This window comes from Fringilla coelebs (genome assembly GCF_963513975.1).
Source record: "Fringilla coelebs genome assembly, chromosome: 15".
In the NCBI taxonomy this organism is placed as follows: Eukaryota; Metazoa; Chordata; class Aves; order Passeriformes; family Fringillidae; genus Fringilla; species Fringilla coelebs.
This window is the reverse complement of record NC_140041.1, coordinates 13,897,345-13,912,654: the sequence shown is the minus strand read 5'-3', so window position 1 is coordinate 13,912,654 and position 15,310 is coordinate 13,897,345. Positions and strand designations below refer to the sequence as shown.

Below are 15,310 nucleotides of genomic sequence, written 5' to 3'. Positions count from 1 at the left end.
ACCCCACCCCCCGGCAGGAAGCGGACGCTGCAGCCTCTCTACTTCCCCACTGTCTGCGACTCTGCAGCTGATGGGGCAGGGGATTGCTGGCTCAGGTTTTTGGCATCCTCTTGTGCAGGCTGGCTGGGTGAGGCGTGGGCTTGGCTGGATGGGCACTGGCTGACCGTTTTGCTGGAAGACTGGGATGGGTAGCGCTTCCTGCCATCTCCCCCTGACGTCGTAGGGTATCTCTTGTGTCCACCTTCCTCCCCCATGGGTGGCTGGAAGAGAAGCACCCCAGTATCAGCACAGCCTCCTCCAAATGCAGATCCTGATCCCTCCCCTGGGATCAGGAAACAGCCTTCCTGCAAGCCTCCAATTGCAACTTCTCTCTCTCCCTGGCCCACATTGACCCCAAGCACTCAGCTTCTTCCCTGTCCAAATTTCCTGCTGCCATATTTGACAGAAAAACTGACTGACTTCCACAAACTGACCACAATGGTGACTACCTGCTCTTAAGTCACCTGCTTCCCACAAAGAGGCACAATCCAGAAGTTTGGGAGCCAAAGCTCCACACAAACCATCAAAGCTCCCTTTCCTCACCAGGGAGCACAGGTTCACCCAGCTCTGTCATCCCACACTGAGTGGGTTTGCCATATTCCAATCCCACAGCTTGTTCCCGGCCTGGCTGCAATGACTGGGAGTGACAGTAGGTGTCACTGCCCCCCCTTCTGCCACGACTTGGGGACCCCCAAAATCCTCCACCCTCAGAGGACAGGGCCCTCAGTGTGGCGCAGGAATTGTGTCTACTCACATCTACTCGGAAGTCCTCGAGGCGCTTGAACTTGCTGAGGTATTCTTGCAGTTTGCTGTTAATGTCCAGATTTTTGGCTTTGGAATATTTTAAGAAGGCCCAGAACTTTTCCAGCCCATAGAGCTGCCCTGGAGGGAAAAATAAAAAAACAATTCAGATGTCAGCAAGACAAAAACCAAACAAGACACCTTTCTTCCAGGCTTCCCCACAAATCCTACTGTCCTGCTGGTGGGCACAGCCTAGGCAAGATGGAACACCTGGAGGGAAGCAACCTACATCAGTCCTGGGCAGCCCCCCACTTGGGATGTCCCCAGACTTGGTGGTGACAAGGCTCAGCAACTGCAGGGCCTTGAGAAATCCCACAGGAAATGGTGCTGGTACAGGAATGCTCTGGCAGAGCTGCAGCCTCCCACTGCCCTCCTCCAACCCCCAGCAATTTTCACGATGGTGAACTCAACCCCCTCCTGTGAAATGAGCAACAGGACATCCCAGTCCTCAACATACAGCACTATGTGGTTTCCCTAAAATGATGAGAAGAGGCTCAGGAGCACCATGCAGCTGAGCTGCATCACTGCCAAGCCCAGGGAAGCCAAAGGAGGCACCTACCAGCTTCGTAATCCTTGATGGTCTCTTCTTGGAAGTCCTTAAATATGTCTGGCCGGAATTTCTTCTCCAGCCCATAGCTGTAGTATCTGAAAAGGCACTCCAGACCGTACCTGGGAAGGGAGCAGCACATGCAGCTCAGACACTGCTGCACACAACACGGGGCAGCAGCAGGAGACTGAAAACAACCCCAGACCCACCTTCAAGCAAGGCAGAGGCACTGCCTTAATTTGCTGTGAGCCCAGTAAAACGCCAAACCCTGAGAAAAGCCCACTCTATCGTTCCTCTCTTACCTGTATCCCTCCTTCCCATCCTCCACAGCCAGTTGCTTGAACTCCTCATACATTTTCTTGTTGAAGTGATCTCGGAGGAAGAAGGACCAGAACCGGAAAAGCGTGTTCATCTCCTGGGACTGACCAATGCCCAGTCGTTTTCGCTCTGTTTGGGGAAGAGGGAATGATTACAAAGCCAATCCTCCCCCAGGAAATCAGGGGCTCATGTGCAGGAGGGCCCTGTGATGACAGCCAGCCCCAGCACTGGACACCATGAGCACAACCCATGCTCGCCAGAAACCTTGGGGACACAGCAGCTGCCAGCAGGGCTGTCCAGTAGGACCGTGTGTCCATCCCTGCCATGTTCCTGTCCCCAGTATGGAAGCACAGATCATGTCCCTCCCCCAGTGCAAGGTTCCTACCGTTAAGGCAGCGCCGCCGGTACTTGTGGTAGACGTGTTGTGTGAAGCCGTTCTCCTTGAGCAGCTCGTGTGAGGGATGCTGGAACTTGGGCAGGGACTGTGGGGTGCAGCCATAGCTCCCGACAGCCGGGGTCCCCTCCGAGGGGCTGGAGCTGAGGTGAGAGACTGCTGTCAGCACCCTTCCTTGGCATCACCCAGGAGAGAGGGGTCACACTCCACCCCACCTGTGTGTTGGTCCCAGCCATGCCCTGTCACTATCCTGGATTTGGGACATGAGCCATGGAGCAGTGTAGTAGGAAGGGGACCAATGTTTCTAATCAAGACACATCTCACTCTCCAAGGCTACAGATTTCCCCTAAGCCTTTCCAGGAAGGGCAGGTTTGATCCCCAACCTTTCTGAAGTGACTTAACAGGAGACCTCCCCTGCAAGACCAGATACTGCTTTCCCCTTCCTTCCCACACTCCCTCCCTTTTCCATTTCTGCCTCCTGCAGATCCTGCAGGCCTGTCCCTGGTACCTGATGGAGGCAGTCCGGGGCCTGTGCTCCCTGGAGTCCATAACCCAGCCCACGTGGCACTCCATCGGAGGGTTCGAACTGTGCCTCGTCTTCCTCTTCCGCGGAGTCTGCAAGACACGGAGCATCACAGATGTGCTCCCTTCCTCCTCAGGCCCCAGCTGGGAGCCCCAGCTCCTGTCCCCCAGCCCAGCCTGGTCCCACCTTGGCATCTATCGTCCTGCCCTCTTTCACCACGGGGTAGAAGCGGGGTGTCTGCGTGGGGTCCTTGAGCTGCGGCGTGCGCGGCGTGCGGGGCGTCCTGGCGTTGCGGTAGTTGGGCGATTCTGGGACGGTCGTGGGCAAAGAGCGGGCGATAGTGGAAGGCTCAGGGACTCCGAAGAGCTTGTTGGCCAAAGCGTCTGTAGGTACTGCAGGGAGAAACCCCCGCCCTGCGTCAGCCTGGGCTCCGGGCACCGAGCCACTCCCAGCCAGCACATGGAAGCAGCAGGGGCAGGAATGCAGGGACACATCCCAGCTCTCCCACACAGGCAGCCTGAAATCCAGTTTGGCCAGAAAGCCAGAATCCGAGCAGCAGGTGCAAAGAGCTCCCCACAAGGTATCTGCTTCCTAGTGGTTAACAGCAGCAACAAATCCCTGTCCCCAAGGACACAGCCCTGGTGTCACACAGGCAAACAAGGTCCAGCAGGCAGCTGCCTTCCAAATAGTCAGAGAGGGTCCAAGAGGAAAGCCAAATCCCAGGAACTACATCTGAGCCTGCTACGGTTTCCTCACTCCACTGGGACACCCCTGCTTTTAGGCTCCTCTTCCAGAGTTCCACAGCATTCAGCTGGGAGCATTAATCTGGGAAAGATGCAACTCAATATTCTGTGAACTAGATAATCCACTACACCTGTGACCCAGTTCCTTCTCCCCAACTGCTACAACGCCTCCAAGAATGAGAAGCCTGTGCAAATTTGGTCCCATCCATTCATGCATCATCTCTTACCTTGCTGGAATCTGGGGGGACCAGGAGGGACTTCCTGGTTTGGATCCACGGGGGGCTCTGGGGTCAGGGTGTCAAACTGCTCCCTGCTGATCATATTCACCTTCTTGAAGTTCTCCACCTCTTGCTGCATTGGAGGAAGAAGATGGTGAAGAAACTACTCACCCCATCACAACCATGGCTCTGCTTGAGCCACCAACATTGGGCCCCAAGGGCAGTCACAGGGCCTGGGTGCCCAGAGGGCATGGCTGTACAGGGGCAGGAAGGGGACATGCAGCAGACAGAAAACTGGGCACTGCACAGGCCACATCTGAGCCATTGATGCTGCCAAGCTCTCAGGGATCCCAGTTAGCTTCATTAACCAGCACCTGCTTCTTTAAGGCTTTTACCAGGCAGGTCAGAGGCAGTGCAATAAAGCTCAACAGAAGCTCAGTGACCCATTTTTGGCCAGGACCCCCTGCCACCCTCCTGTGTCCCTAGAGCACCCCTCCCCACATCCTCACAGCCACGCTGGCAGCAAGGCACAGCACTCCCATGGATCTGAAGGACTCACATCCCAACACACACTGTCTCTGTCACCCCAGAGAGCAGCACTGCTTCAGCAATGGGCCAGGTATCAAACTTAGAAGCACTGAGTCCAGCTGACAGCTCCAATAAGTCATCCCACCTCACAGCCATGATTTCTGTCATTGAGTGAGTCTAGGCAAGTCCCTGGAAGTGAGAGTCACCAAGTTGGGACTCAAACGTTTCAAAACAGCAGATGGGCTTTCTATAAAAAGCCCATGTCTATGCAAACTGACACCAAAATGGAGAAGAGCACAGGCCAAGTGCAGCCCAGCCACCTATGAATCCATTTCCCAACACACGCAGTCTCCAACAGGCTGTGCCCAAAGCTGAGGGCACTAAGGGCAGGGCAGAGTCGCCCAGTTCCCCTCACAGATCTGGCACTGCCAGCTGAGATCCTGGCAGACAGCAGAACAATGGGCCCCATGTTCCAGGTCACCTCACTACTGGCGCTTTGTTTACCTGGCTGTAGCCTCACGTCTGGTTACAGCGCTGTGTTTATCCCTGGTATGGCCAAACATGACGCTGGCAGCCAAGAATCCCAAACACTGCAAGAGGACTAATCCCAGTTCAGCTCTACCCCATGAACAGGCTGTAACCCACTGCACTGCCCTGTTCACACTGCTGCACACAAGGCTCCCCACAGGCCGCACACATCCCTCCCATCCTCAGATCAGCCACTCTCACCTTGATCTGCGAATACTCTGGCTCAAACTGCTCTGTCCACAGGTCCTGCTCGTAGTAGTAGAGCCCATCATTGATCACCTTGGCCAGCTCTGAGCTCATTTTAGCCCTGGAGGTGTGGTTGCCAGTCCTGTCCCCGCCGGGATGGCGGCGCAGGTACGGGGGGGTCTGGGTCACGATGAGGATCTTGTTCACGTCGCGGTCGTCGATCTCGTAATCCGAGTCCTCGTCTGACCAGTCGGTGAAGGTGTTCTTGCGCCCGTCCATCTGCTCCATCTCCTCATCAAAGAGGAAGTCGAGCTCCTCAGGCTCATCTTGGTCCTTTTGCTTCTGCTGCTGTGGTGTCTTTGACTCCTCTGGTTTCTGCAGGTACCAGGACAAGGGTGACAGAGGGTAAAGACTGTATGGTGACACAAGACCCAGCTCTTGCCCCTTGTTTCTTTACCCAGCCCATCTAGGGAGAACACTTCATTTACACCACTGAGGAGCAGCTCCAAAGGGGCTCAGATGGACACAGGAGAGACTGGGACATCACTCCCAACAGACCATACTTGACTGAAGCCTGCCCGTGTATGATCCAAGTCACCCCAATCACTGGGAGACTCCCAGTCCAACAGCTCCTACATCACTTACCTTGGGCCTGGCTGGAGAAGGTCGGGGTCTCTTCTTCACTTCAATCCATGTCTCGGAATCCAGGTCTGGCAGACTTGTGGACAGGCCCTTGGGCATTGTCTTCAGGTTACTGACCTCCTCTGTTTTGGTGGGGACTGGGCTGGCAGGACGTGGGGAGCCTGGAGCGGACTCTGGAGCCAACAAGAGCCACAAACTGCTTTAAAGGGAGGGAGGGAACCCAGGGGGTGTAGTTACAAATTACCCAACCATTCTGGCAGCATGGCACAGCCTGCAGGACTAACTGGCACACACTGGCCATGGTTAACCAGCACAGTGCCCACAAGTGCTAGAGTGGGAATCTCCAGTTAAAGCTATGACGCCCGGGTGGCCACAGAGCTTTGCAGGTGACAGCTTCCCAGACATACAAAGCCCTAAAGCAAGTGCTCTGCTGCTCTCTGGGAAACCTTCCACAGAGAGTCTGGAGCCAGATCTTTTGTCAAAACTCTTATGGCAGCACCAAGATCCTTCATGTGGACTCTCAGGCCCCATAGGATGAGGTGACAAGAGCATGGGAAGACCATGAAGGACAGAAGACCCTTCTGCAGCACTTGGGTGACAGCTCCACACCTGCTGCCCAATTTGTGCCCAGTATCTCCTCAGCCAGTGAAGAAGGGTGGATTCACAAGTGCCCTCTGCTCTGACCAGCAGCTGTAGAATATTTCCAGGCAAGCAAAGAGACTTTCAGCAGGACTGACTCTCTCTGAATCCCTTCAGCCCGAACAGAGAACAAGCTACATGCAGTCTCTCACACTACCCCATGCCTGGAGGCAGCAGCATTCTGGGAGTCCAAGGACAGAGCCCACACCAGCTCCCACCACCAAGCAGAAAGGCAATGGCAGAGCCCTGCCCTGGGAACACTCCTGACTCTCAGGGTCTCAGTCCTGCTGCAGTCCCAGCACTGCACTCCACACATCCCTCCCCATTCCCCCAGTGCTCACCAGTCTCTTTCTGGAAGCTCTGCCGGGGCACAAACTCGGGGCAATTGATGAACTGTGAGAAGTCTGTCTGTGTGTAGTCTGCCATAGGAGGGCCAGGCAGAGCCCATTTTTCTGGCTGCTCTTTCCTCCTAATCTTCTCATCCACGATTTCCACCACCTTGCTGTCCTTCAGAGCCTGGAACCAAGCAGTACTTGGTTAACTTAGGGCCTTGCTTTGGCATACTGAGGGGGTCAGCCCAAGCCATTCCTCCCCGGGAGGACTAACAGGAGGCAGGAGCAAGTCAAGAACAAGAGAAAGCTCCACTTGCATCTCATCCACAGTGAACAGGCATTACACAGGGGCAATGAGAAGCAGAACAAGGAGGAAAGGTCCCCTTTCCTTGCCCTCACCTTGATGATGAGGCTGATGTCAGTGGTCAGCGCCTGCACGCGGTGGAAGCTGGCGATCAGCGTGATGGGCAGGAAGCCGTCCGAGTCCATCTTGCGCCGCAGGAAGAAGTCTCGCTCCAGGTTGTCCACACTGAAGTAATATTCTCTGCATAGACAACGTGTCAGTGAGAGAAAGCCCCAAACCAACATTCTCTGGGCACCCCCAAAAAAATAAGCCCCAAAGACTCGGAGGGGAGCAAGCCTGAGGAGCCCAGATGTGCCTGGTGCTGAAGCAAAGCACAGTCAACACATCAGCTCCAACCCTTCCCATGAGATTGGCTGGACAGTCCCCACCACCCAACAAGGACAGGAGATGGTGCTCACATCTGCCTCTTGATGTAGTCCTTGAGCAGCTCCTGGTCCACGCTGTAGAGCTCAGCACTGCTGATGTTGTCGAAGTAGTAGGTGATGTTGCTGGCATACTTCTGGGTGCGGGAGCCATCCGAGCCCTCGAATTTCCGGTACCCATACTGGTAGTCAAAGTGCCCTGGGGGGACACCAGGGTCAGCACACAGCCCCTGGGGGATCTGCCCTGCCAGATGGGGGTGGACTCCTGCACAAATACTTCCCTCTTCCTAAGGATCCCGTGGAAGCCCACAGTGGAGCACCCACATCCTTCCTGCTCTCTGCCTCTGCCACTGAAGAGGCCAGGAACCTTCTTACTCAAGGGTAACTGGGCAGCTCAGCTGACACACAAAGGCCCTACACTGAAGCTGCATCAGTGTTAGCACAGACACTGTCGAGTCAAATGTCAGGGCAGATGCTCTTTCTCACCCAAGCCATGACTCCCACTTGGCTCTTAGATGGCGTAAAGCTTTCACAGACTATCAACATACTCACAGAGGTATTGCAAGGGGCAGAAAACATGAAAAATAACTTAGTCTGAGTAGCAGGAAGACATCTGCTTTTATAAAAATACTAGTATGACTTATTTGCTTTGTTAACAGCATCTCACCTTACTGGCTGCAGTGACCTGCCACAATATTCCCCTGTACCCCTGGAGTACAGGGCTCTGCCCTCCCCAGCCCACTTTAGAGCCCCAGATCTCTTAGGCACACAGACACAGAGCTCTGCACACTGTGTCACTCTCCCTGCAGTCACAGGAGCACAAACACACACAATGATCACCTCCTCTGCCACGGCCACGGCCCCTGCCCCGGCCGCGGCCCCGGCCCCGGAAGGTTCCTCGCACGGCCCCTCCCTCGCTCTTCACGCTGGAGGTCTCGTCATGGTCCTGCCAGCTGCGCTCGTGCTTGTTGTCAGGGTGCCAGCCTGCAGCAGGGGAAGGAGAGGCAGGAGGGGAGTTGAGCATGACAGCACCTCCCCAAAGCAAGCCCACTGCACCCAGAGCCCTCTTACTGCAGGGCAGTTGTCCCCTGGTCACCAGGGCTTGCTCTGCCCCGTGGCCAGGCCAGGAGGGTCCCCAGCCCGAGCCCCACCTTTGAGCTCACTGCGGTTGTTGGAGGGGTGCCTGTGCTGCTCGTTCTGCCGGTTGTTCCGAGAGGCTGTTTTGTCCCTGGGCACCTCTGACTTCATGTCTATCTGCAGAGGGACCCACTTGTGTTTGTTGCCTGCAAAAGGACAGGGTTTGGGTGTGACACAGGTTCAGAGTGCATTTGCTTCTTCCCCCACAGCCCCCACACATGGAGGGGAGAAAGTAGCAGGGCCTTTCGGACAGACCCTCTGACACCCCTCCAGGCCTCACTGGATGCAGAAAAGCTCTGATGGGGACTTTGAGACATGGAGGGATATGAGCCAGAACTTGCCTGTGGCAATTGTCACAGCACTTGTCGTACCTCTGCCCCTTTCTGCCTGCCCAGGCTCAGGTGAGACTGAGCCCACGTGTCAACCACAGCTGATACAACCCACAGTGAAGGACTGTTCTGTGCCACCACGGAGCACACGGGAAGGCAGGCTCCTGCCCTGCCCCTGCTAGGGCTCTGCTCCACCTGCTCCCACCAAAATGACACATGAAGCCTGCAAACACCTTTTCCCACAGCTGTCCCTGCACTGGGATCATATCCCGCTGCAAGGCCTCCAGAGAAGTCAGAGGATGCTTCCACCTGCCTGAGGGTTGGGACGGGGAAGAGAAGCTGAGCGTGGGGGACTGCCCCCACCAGCTCCTGCCTTACCTTTCTTCTTCTGGGCTGACTTCTGGTTGTCATCATCACCATTCTTCTCCTCCCCAGACTCATCAGATTTGGTTTTCAGGCTCTCTTTGCCATCGCTCCCATCGCCCTTTTCCTGCTCTTTCATGTCTTTCTTGACAGGCAGCTTCCGAAGGGATGGTGCTTTGTGTGGCTGCTGGGGACACACCAGTGCAGGAAAATGTGAGAGGTGGGAGTAGGGAGGAGCTGGAGGCAGCCCCCAGCTGTCCCAGCAGGAACAGAAGACTCTGCCCTAGGCTGGGTGCATCCCTGCTCTGTACCTCCCAGAGCTGTCCTGTTCCTAGGGAAGGGCTCATGGCTGAGCAGGGGCTCATTGAGACACCAAGATGAGCTGACAGGGAGACCTTGTGCTCATGGATGGGTTTGCCCTGTAAAGACCAGACCGCCCCTGTGACAAAAGGGTGAGTGACCACCTTGCCCTGACAGACAGCCAGGAGCGAGAGGAGCAGCGTCCAAAAATAGAAAGGTTTCAACGGCACCCATGTGCTCAGCAGGGAGGAAGGGCTGAGCCCCTTCAGCACACCAATCCCTTCTCATGCATTTCCAGTTCCTCCTGTGGAGCTCCTGACCTTGGCCCAGTCCTTTCCTGCACAGAGCAGCCCTGAGGAGAGCAGGTTTGGGAGCTGGCCTACCTGTTTCAGCCAGCCCAGGGTTTAGACTGGGCTCCAGGTTCCCAGAATAGCACTGAGGGAGGGAGGCAGCCCTAAAAGGAAATTCCCTGCACACTATTCCTGGCTGCCTCTGCACTGACACTCAGCACCCCAAATGGCCTGGCTCAGTGCTTCCAGAGGGATAGGGAGGTCTGCAAGGGCCTTATCCTGCCTATCCCAATGGTTTTGTGTTCTCACCTGGACACTCTTGTGGGCTATTTCTCCAGGTGTTGGCCAATTTGTGGCATCACCAAAGTCACCAACCTGGTACCAAAGAGAAAGGTCCTGTTAGTGCACAAAGTTGCAGGTGCTCCCTGCAGCAGGGAAGAATGCTTTCCCACCATTGTCCCACAAACAGCTGTCCCCAGGAGGCTGGAGGGGGACGCTCACTGCACATACACAACCCCTCTCCCCACCAGAGCAGGAACCCTGAACCAATTCCAAATAGCTGCAGACAAGTTTATGCCCATCATTGTAATGAAGCTGCCACCACCCCTGCAAGCTCCCAGCCTCTCACCAAATATTCTGCCCCAGCAGCAGCATTTGGTAGCAAGTTGCCCAGGGTAATTCATTCAATTACAGGCACCATCCCTTGGACAGGAAAAGCACTCAGCTTACAGCATTCTAAATACACCTGATGCAACTACATTCCACTGAAGCTCTTCCAGCTAGTGGCAGCCACAGCCAGACACAGCCCCAGTCAAGTGCTAAACTACAACCACCATGTGCTGCCAACAAGCAGTGGCATGATCTCAGAGTGGGTGAGAAAACTCAAGCAAGTGAAGGGAACTCCCTCATTCCAGTCACCCCATGGCCACACAGGGGAACATCAACTACTTCTCTGCTGAAAAAATGACCTGCTCACTACCATCCTTTCTATCTCTTTCAGGTTTCAGAGAACCTGCAGGACAGAGGAAAGAAGTCAAACAGCTGCTCAAGTACCAAAGGAATAATATTTGGGCACAGAAACTCTTCCTTGCCCTTGTGGGATTGTTATTTCTGAATTAATTTTGAGTCAAAGGAATTTTTTATCCCTCAGGAGATCACATCTTTACATGCAGGTGCCATGCTCCTCTGCCCAGGAGGCAAATTTCCTGGGAAAACCAATTCCAATTCAGGGCCATGCCTGTTTCACAGACAGGAGCACCACCCATCCCAGGGCCTTCCTTCCTCCAAAATGGAACAGATACATCTCTACTGGCTGCTGGGAGCCAACACCAACAGCCCCTGTCCCCAGCTGTGCCCCAGAAGAAACTGTCCCTCCATCACCACTGATTCCCTGGAACAAACTGCCCTGGTTCCTCCAGAGGAGTGGCTTTGTCTGACATCAATTTCCCTGGCTCTGTGTGTGCCAGGGAGGAACAGACTGCACAAGGAAGGACAGAGCTGCAGACACACCACTGTCACACCCTGCCTACACTGCAGGGCTGGGCACTGGCTGAGCCCACAAGGAATTTGGGGTGTCCTCACAGCGGGGTGAGAGGTTTTCCACATCCAGGACTCCTCCAAGTGCCTCCCTGTTGGAGGAGAGGTGAGAAGGTCTCCCCTGACCTCGCTGGGCAGAAAACCAGTCACAGCAGCATGCAAGACCCCTAAAATGCTGAAGAGGAGATGGAGAAGAAGGCCAGCACATCACCCTCTCCACAACCAAGCTTGTGAAGGGAGAGCTCTGCTCTCCAGACCCTCAAGAGGCTCATGCAGCACTGACAACTGCACCAGAAACTGGGGGCATTGAGAGGAGAGCAGGCACAGCCTTACCTTGCTTCCTTTCCTCTGTCTCGGGTTGGCAGCCCTCACCACTTTCGCTGGAGTTGTAAGTTCTGCAAGAGAAGGACAACAAAAGTGTTAAAACACAGCTGAGGGCTGTGAGTGGGAGTGTTGGCTCTGGAGAGAAGTGGGTAGGAAGCAAAGCAGCTCCCCCTTGAGCAAAGGAGGGCTAACAGGAAAAGGTAAACAGAAAACACAGCCAGCTCCTGACTAGAGTCAGGACTGCCCCATTAAGATCAGAAAACTCCTGACCAATCCAGGCAGCCCAGAGATGGACTTTTAACCCCATGCTGCTGCAAGATGGCAGTCCCTGCCTTAGCTCTGCCCTCCCCAGCCAGGGAGGGGGGGGCAAGGAGCTCAGCTCATGCTGCAAAGCACCCACAGAACTGCAAAACAAACATGCCCTTGAAAAGCCAATTCCCATCACAGCACCGTGAGGCCAGTGCTCCCCAGGGAGCAGAGCAGGGCTCTGACAGAGAGATGCAAAATCTGTGGCTGCTGAACCCTGGTCTGAATTCAGGCATCCTAGCAGGGAGAGTAAGTTCAAGAGAGGAAATGTACAGACAGAATGAGCCAGTGCCTAAATCCTGCTACAGCTGAAAGTATTCAGACACTAAAGCACCTCTGGGGTGTTTTAACACATCAGAGTGAGACTGCTGGGGTTCACACCACCACAGACCTCACAGCAAGTCAAGATCTCAACCTCACCATGGCCCATCTTGGCTCCAGCTCACACACCACCTCCTTACAAGCAGAAACAGGAATTCAGCTTCTTTGTCCCTCAGGTCTGGTTGCAAGGTCTCTGATCAGGCTCACACAGGGCACGCAGAGACCAAGCAAGAGAGCAGCACAGCTCTGCCCAACACAAACCAGCCCCACATGGATGAGGGTCTCCTCCACGACACTGGTGCTCCACAGGGGGAGGAGAGCCCACTGTGCCCTGCCCCAAAGGGCAGCCTGTGCCAGGTGCCAGGCTCCTGCAGAGAGGATTTCTGCTGACTCACTGGCTTTGTTTAGAAGTAAAGCAGCCCTGACTGGGGTAGGGTGAGGGTGGGAGGATCAGCTCGGGCTATCAAGGGATGCCCCGGGAAACACCCTGAGTAGCCTATTCAGCTCCGCTCAAAGCTGCCTTTGATCTCCTTGCAAGGCTGGACAACTTTGCCTGGATGATCAAAACCGGTCCCCTTCTAAGCCTCGAAACCAGTGATTCATCCTGGCCTTGCTCAGAGCTGGAGGCTTTGAAGTGTCAATAAGGCAGAGTCAGACATGGCAGGACAGAGCCATGTGCACTCCCCTTCCCCAACTCCTTTTTCTATGGCTCCTGCATGAGGACTTCAAGTCCAGAAGAGTCCAAGCTCTCAGATGGGTCCCTGAACCCTCCCCTTTTCCCCCAGGACCTCCCCAATCCACCTGCAGTGCCTCCCTTCATGAGCAGCAGCAGTCCCACGTGTCCCTCATTTATTCCATGTGCACTTCATTGAGAATCTTGGCTCCATGGCACAAAGCTTGCCACAGGGCTTTTAAACTTCCCTGCTAGTGTAGGAAGAGCCAGCACTTTCAAAACCACCCCCAAAATCCTCCATTCAACGCCCACAGATGTCACCAACTAAATATAGCTTCAAAAAGCACCAGGAGCTAGAGCACAAACCCACAGTCAGCCTGGCTTTCCACAGACACAGAGCATCCCTGCTTGCTCCAACAGCACTGATGGGACTGGCACAGCCTGATCAGGCTGATCTCTGGGGCTGGGGGACAGCAGGGACAGCTCTCTGCAAGGATTCCACCAGGTGCCTGCCCCAGCCACAGCACCCAGACCTTTCCTGAAGCTGCCTCAAGGCCACAGATGTTCTTGTGCTGTTTTTTTGGGAACCAGTCAAAGAGAGGGGCCTCACAAGCAGCAGTGAAAGAGGATCAAGGGGCACAGGCTGCAGGGGCAGGTGCCATAGACTCCATCATCTCTTCGGGGGAGGGAGGAGATTGTTTGAAACAAGTTCTGCTACTTTCCTTATCTGCAAGATATGAACAGGGATCCCTTATCTCGCTGAGGTGCTGAGAAGGCTAATTAGCATTTGCAGAGCACTGCAGAAGACAAAACACAAAGCAAAAGCTGCAGTCCAGCAGCGAGGGAGGCTGTGGAGCATGGATGGAGCCTCAGCAATTCCTAGTGGAGACCAAAGTAGGAGACCGAGAGGCTGTGACTGTGCTGGTGGACACGTGGCCAGACACAGCATTTGCTGAGCCAAGACCACAGCAAGCAGAGGCCATGCATGCCTGGCCCCCTCCAGGGCACGGCAACATAACCAAGGGCACCAGCAACATATCTTGTGGTCTTCAGCTGAAAAGACCCCCTGCAGGAAAACCTCACTGCATCAGCCTGGGAAGTGGAGAGCAAGTGAGTGCTGCTCATCCCACACAGGAGGTCAGCACAAGCACTGAAGGACATTGGATGCTGCCCTAGTTCACAGCTGAGCCTTTAAAAGCTGCTGACAGATGTCTCAGACCTCTGGGTGTCTCACAACCCTCCTTTTGCATCTGTTTGGTGGCAATAAGTAATTTCAGTTGCACTAGCAGTGCCTGACCACCTCCTGAAAAACAGGGCCCCTCTGTGTGAGGGGACAGACAAAACAGCTGCAGCAGGAGCCAGGGTTTAGTGGTGTAAGGTTGGCACGGGGACAGCGGGCAGGGAAGCAAGGAGCAGCTTTGCCTGCAGCCACAGAGCAGATGCTGGCACAGCCAAGAACAGAAAAGCAGGTCTTGAGTTTTGATCTGCTGCCTGCAGCCAGAACCTGATCATTTGTCCAGCCATGGGGTTGCCCAGCCACGAGGAGATTATTCCTTAGCAACCAAGGGGATGAGGCACAGGTGCAGCCCCAGTGCTGCTATCACAGCCAAAGCCTTCCTGTGGCTGTGCCACAGCCAGAGCCCTCCCTGGCTTTGGACACTCACTCCCAAATGCACCTGACAAACACCAAGGGCAAGGCTGTACAGACACCTCGTGCCTTCTTGCAGCCCACACCTGGCTAGGGTACAGAGCCCTGGGGTGGGAGGCTCACAGGGGCATCCAGGTGAGCAAATGCTTCTTATCCCTGCACAAGGACCAGACAGCCAGAGTCACAGCAGATCCACAGCTAAATGTCCCTACACCCCACCAGGGACATTTGACGTACGATCACTGAACTGAACTCAGCAAGGAGACATATCTACTAACTTATCTGGGAAAATGAAACCAAACACCCAGCAACTGGTTCTCTGCCTTTCCATGCATCCAATGGAATTTATAACAGAATTTTAGAGAAGGTATATGAAGACAGGGAATAAACCTGCAGTGCTGGGCAGAGACCTGGCATTACTGCAGAAATACCTGTACCTATAGCAAGAATGCTGTAATGCCTGCTCCAGATGTACCACTCCTGCAATGGAGACAAGGGCTGCAGCAGCAGCTGGGACAGCCTCAGAGGGCAGCCCAGGCTCCCAGCAGGAATGCAGAGTCCTCAGCTCTGGCACACTGTCCCTGACACAGCACACCCTCCTTCCCCAGCAGCCAGGTCGACAGAAAGGAGCCATCCTGCTCCCTGCTCCATAGTCTGGCACCTACCAGAAACTGCTGATAAAGGACGTTCCAAGCCAAGAGCCCGGACTTTGTGCTGAAGAGGCTGAGGAAGGGGCGCATGCTCTGTGATGCAGCTCCTGATGGGGCTGCAGGAGACAAACCAGTATCCCCAGTTTCCCCAGAGCCCTGGCAGGAGCCTGAAGGCGCTGTATGAGACAGACAGCCACGTGCCCAGCGGTCCACCAGGATCCACTTCACTCTTCTGTCTCCAAATAATCCTCTCTCCTTCCCGCACTCCA

At 55.0% G+C, this 15,310-nt stretch overlaps 1 protein-coding gene across 3 annotated transcripts in view; it reads right to left on the bottom strand.

The window, feature by feature from the left end:
- Positions 1-18: 18 nt before the first annotated feature.
- Positions 19-15,310, bottom strand: part of LARP1 (La ribonucleoprotein 1, translational regulator) — a 39,813-nt gene continuing 24,521 nt past the window's right edge. For 2 of the 3 annotated variants that reach the window (XM_084215584.1, XM_084215586.1), the window contains exons 3-20: positions 11,453-11,514; positions 9,893-9,958; positions 9,009-9,180; positions 8,316-8,447; positions 8,005-8,148; positions 7,201-7,363; positions 6,838-6,982; positions 6,448-6,622; positions 5,471-5,640; positions 4,841-5,200; positions 3,593-3,716; positions 2,809-3,014; positions 2,608-2,714; positions 2,091-2,242; positions 1,690-1,834; positions 1,400-1,509; positions 794-921; positions 19-260 (exon numbers count right to left, since the gene is read on the bottom strand). In XM_084215584.1, coding sequence (XP_084071710.1) covers positions 39-260; positions 794-921; positions 1,400-1,509; positions 1,690-1,834; positions 2,091-2,242; positions 2,608-2,714; positions 2,809-3,014; positions 3,593-3,716; positions 4,841-5,200; positions 5,471-5,640; positions 6,448-6,622; positions 6,838-6,982; positions 7,201-7,363; positions 8,005-8,148; positions 8,316-8,447; positions 9,009-9,180; positions 9,893-9,958; positions 11,453-11,514 — 2,783 coding nt within the window. In that variant the 3' untranslated portion in view covers positions 19-38. The remainder of the gene's footprint in view (positions 261-793; positions 922-1,399; positions 1,510-1,689; positions 1,835-2,090; positions 2,243-2,607; positions 2,715-2,808; positions 3,015-3,592; positions 3,717-4,840; positions 5,201-5,470; positions 5,641-6,447; positions 6,623-6,837; positions 6,983-7,200; positions 7,364-8,004; positions 8,149-8,315; positions 8,448-9,008; positions 9,181-9,892; positions 9,959-11,452; positions 11,515-15,310) is intronic. The other variant, XM_084215585.1, reaches the window with a different exon arrangement.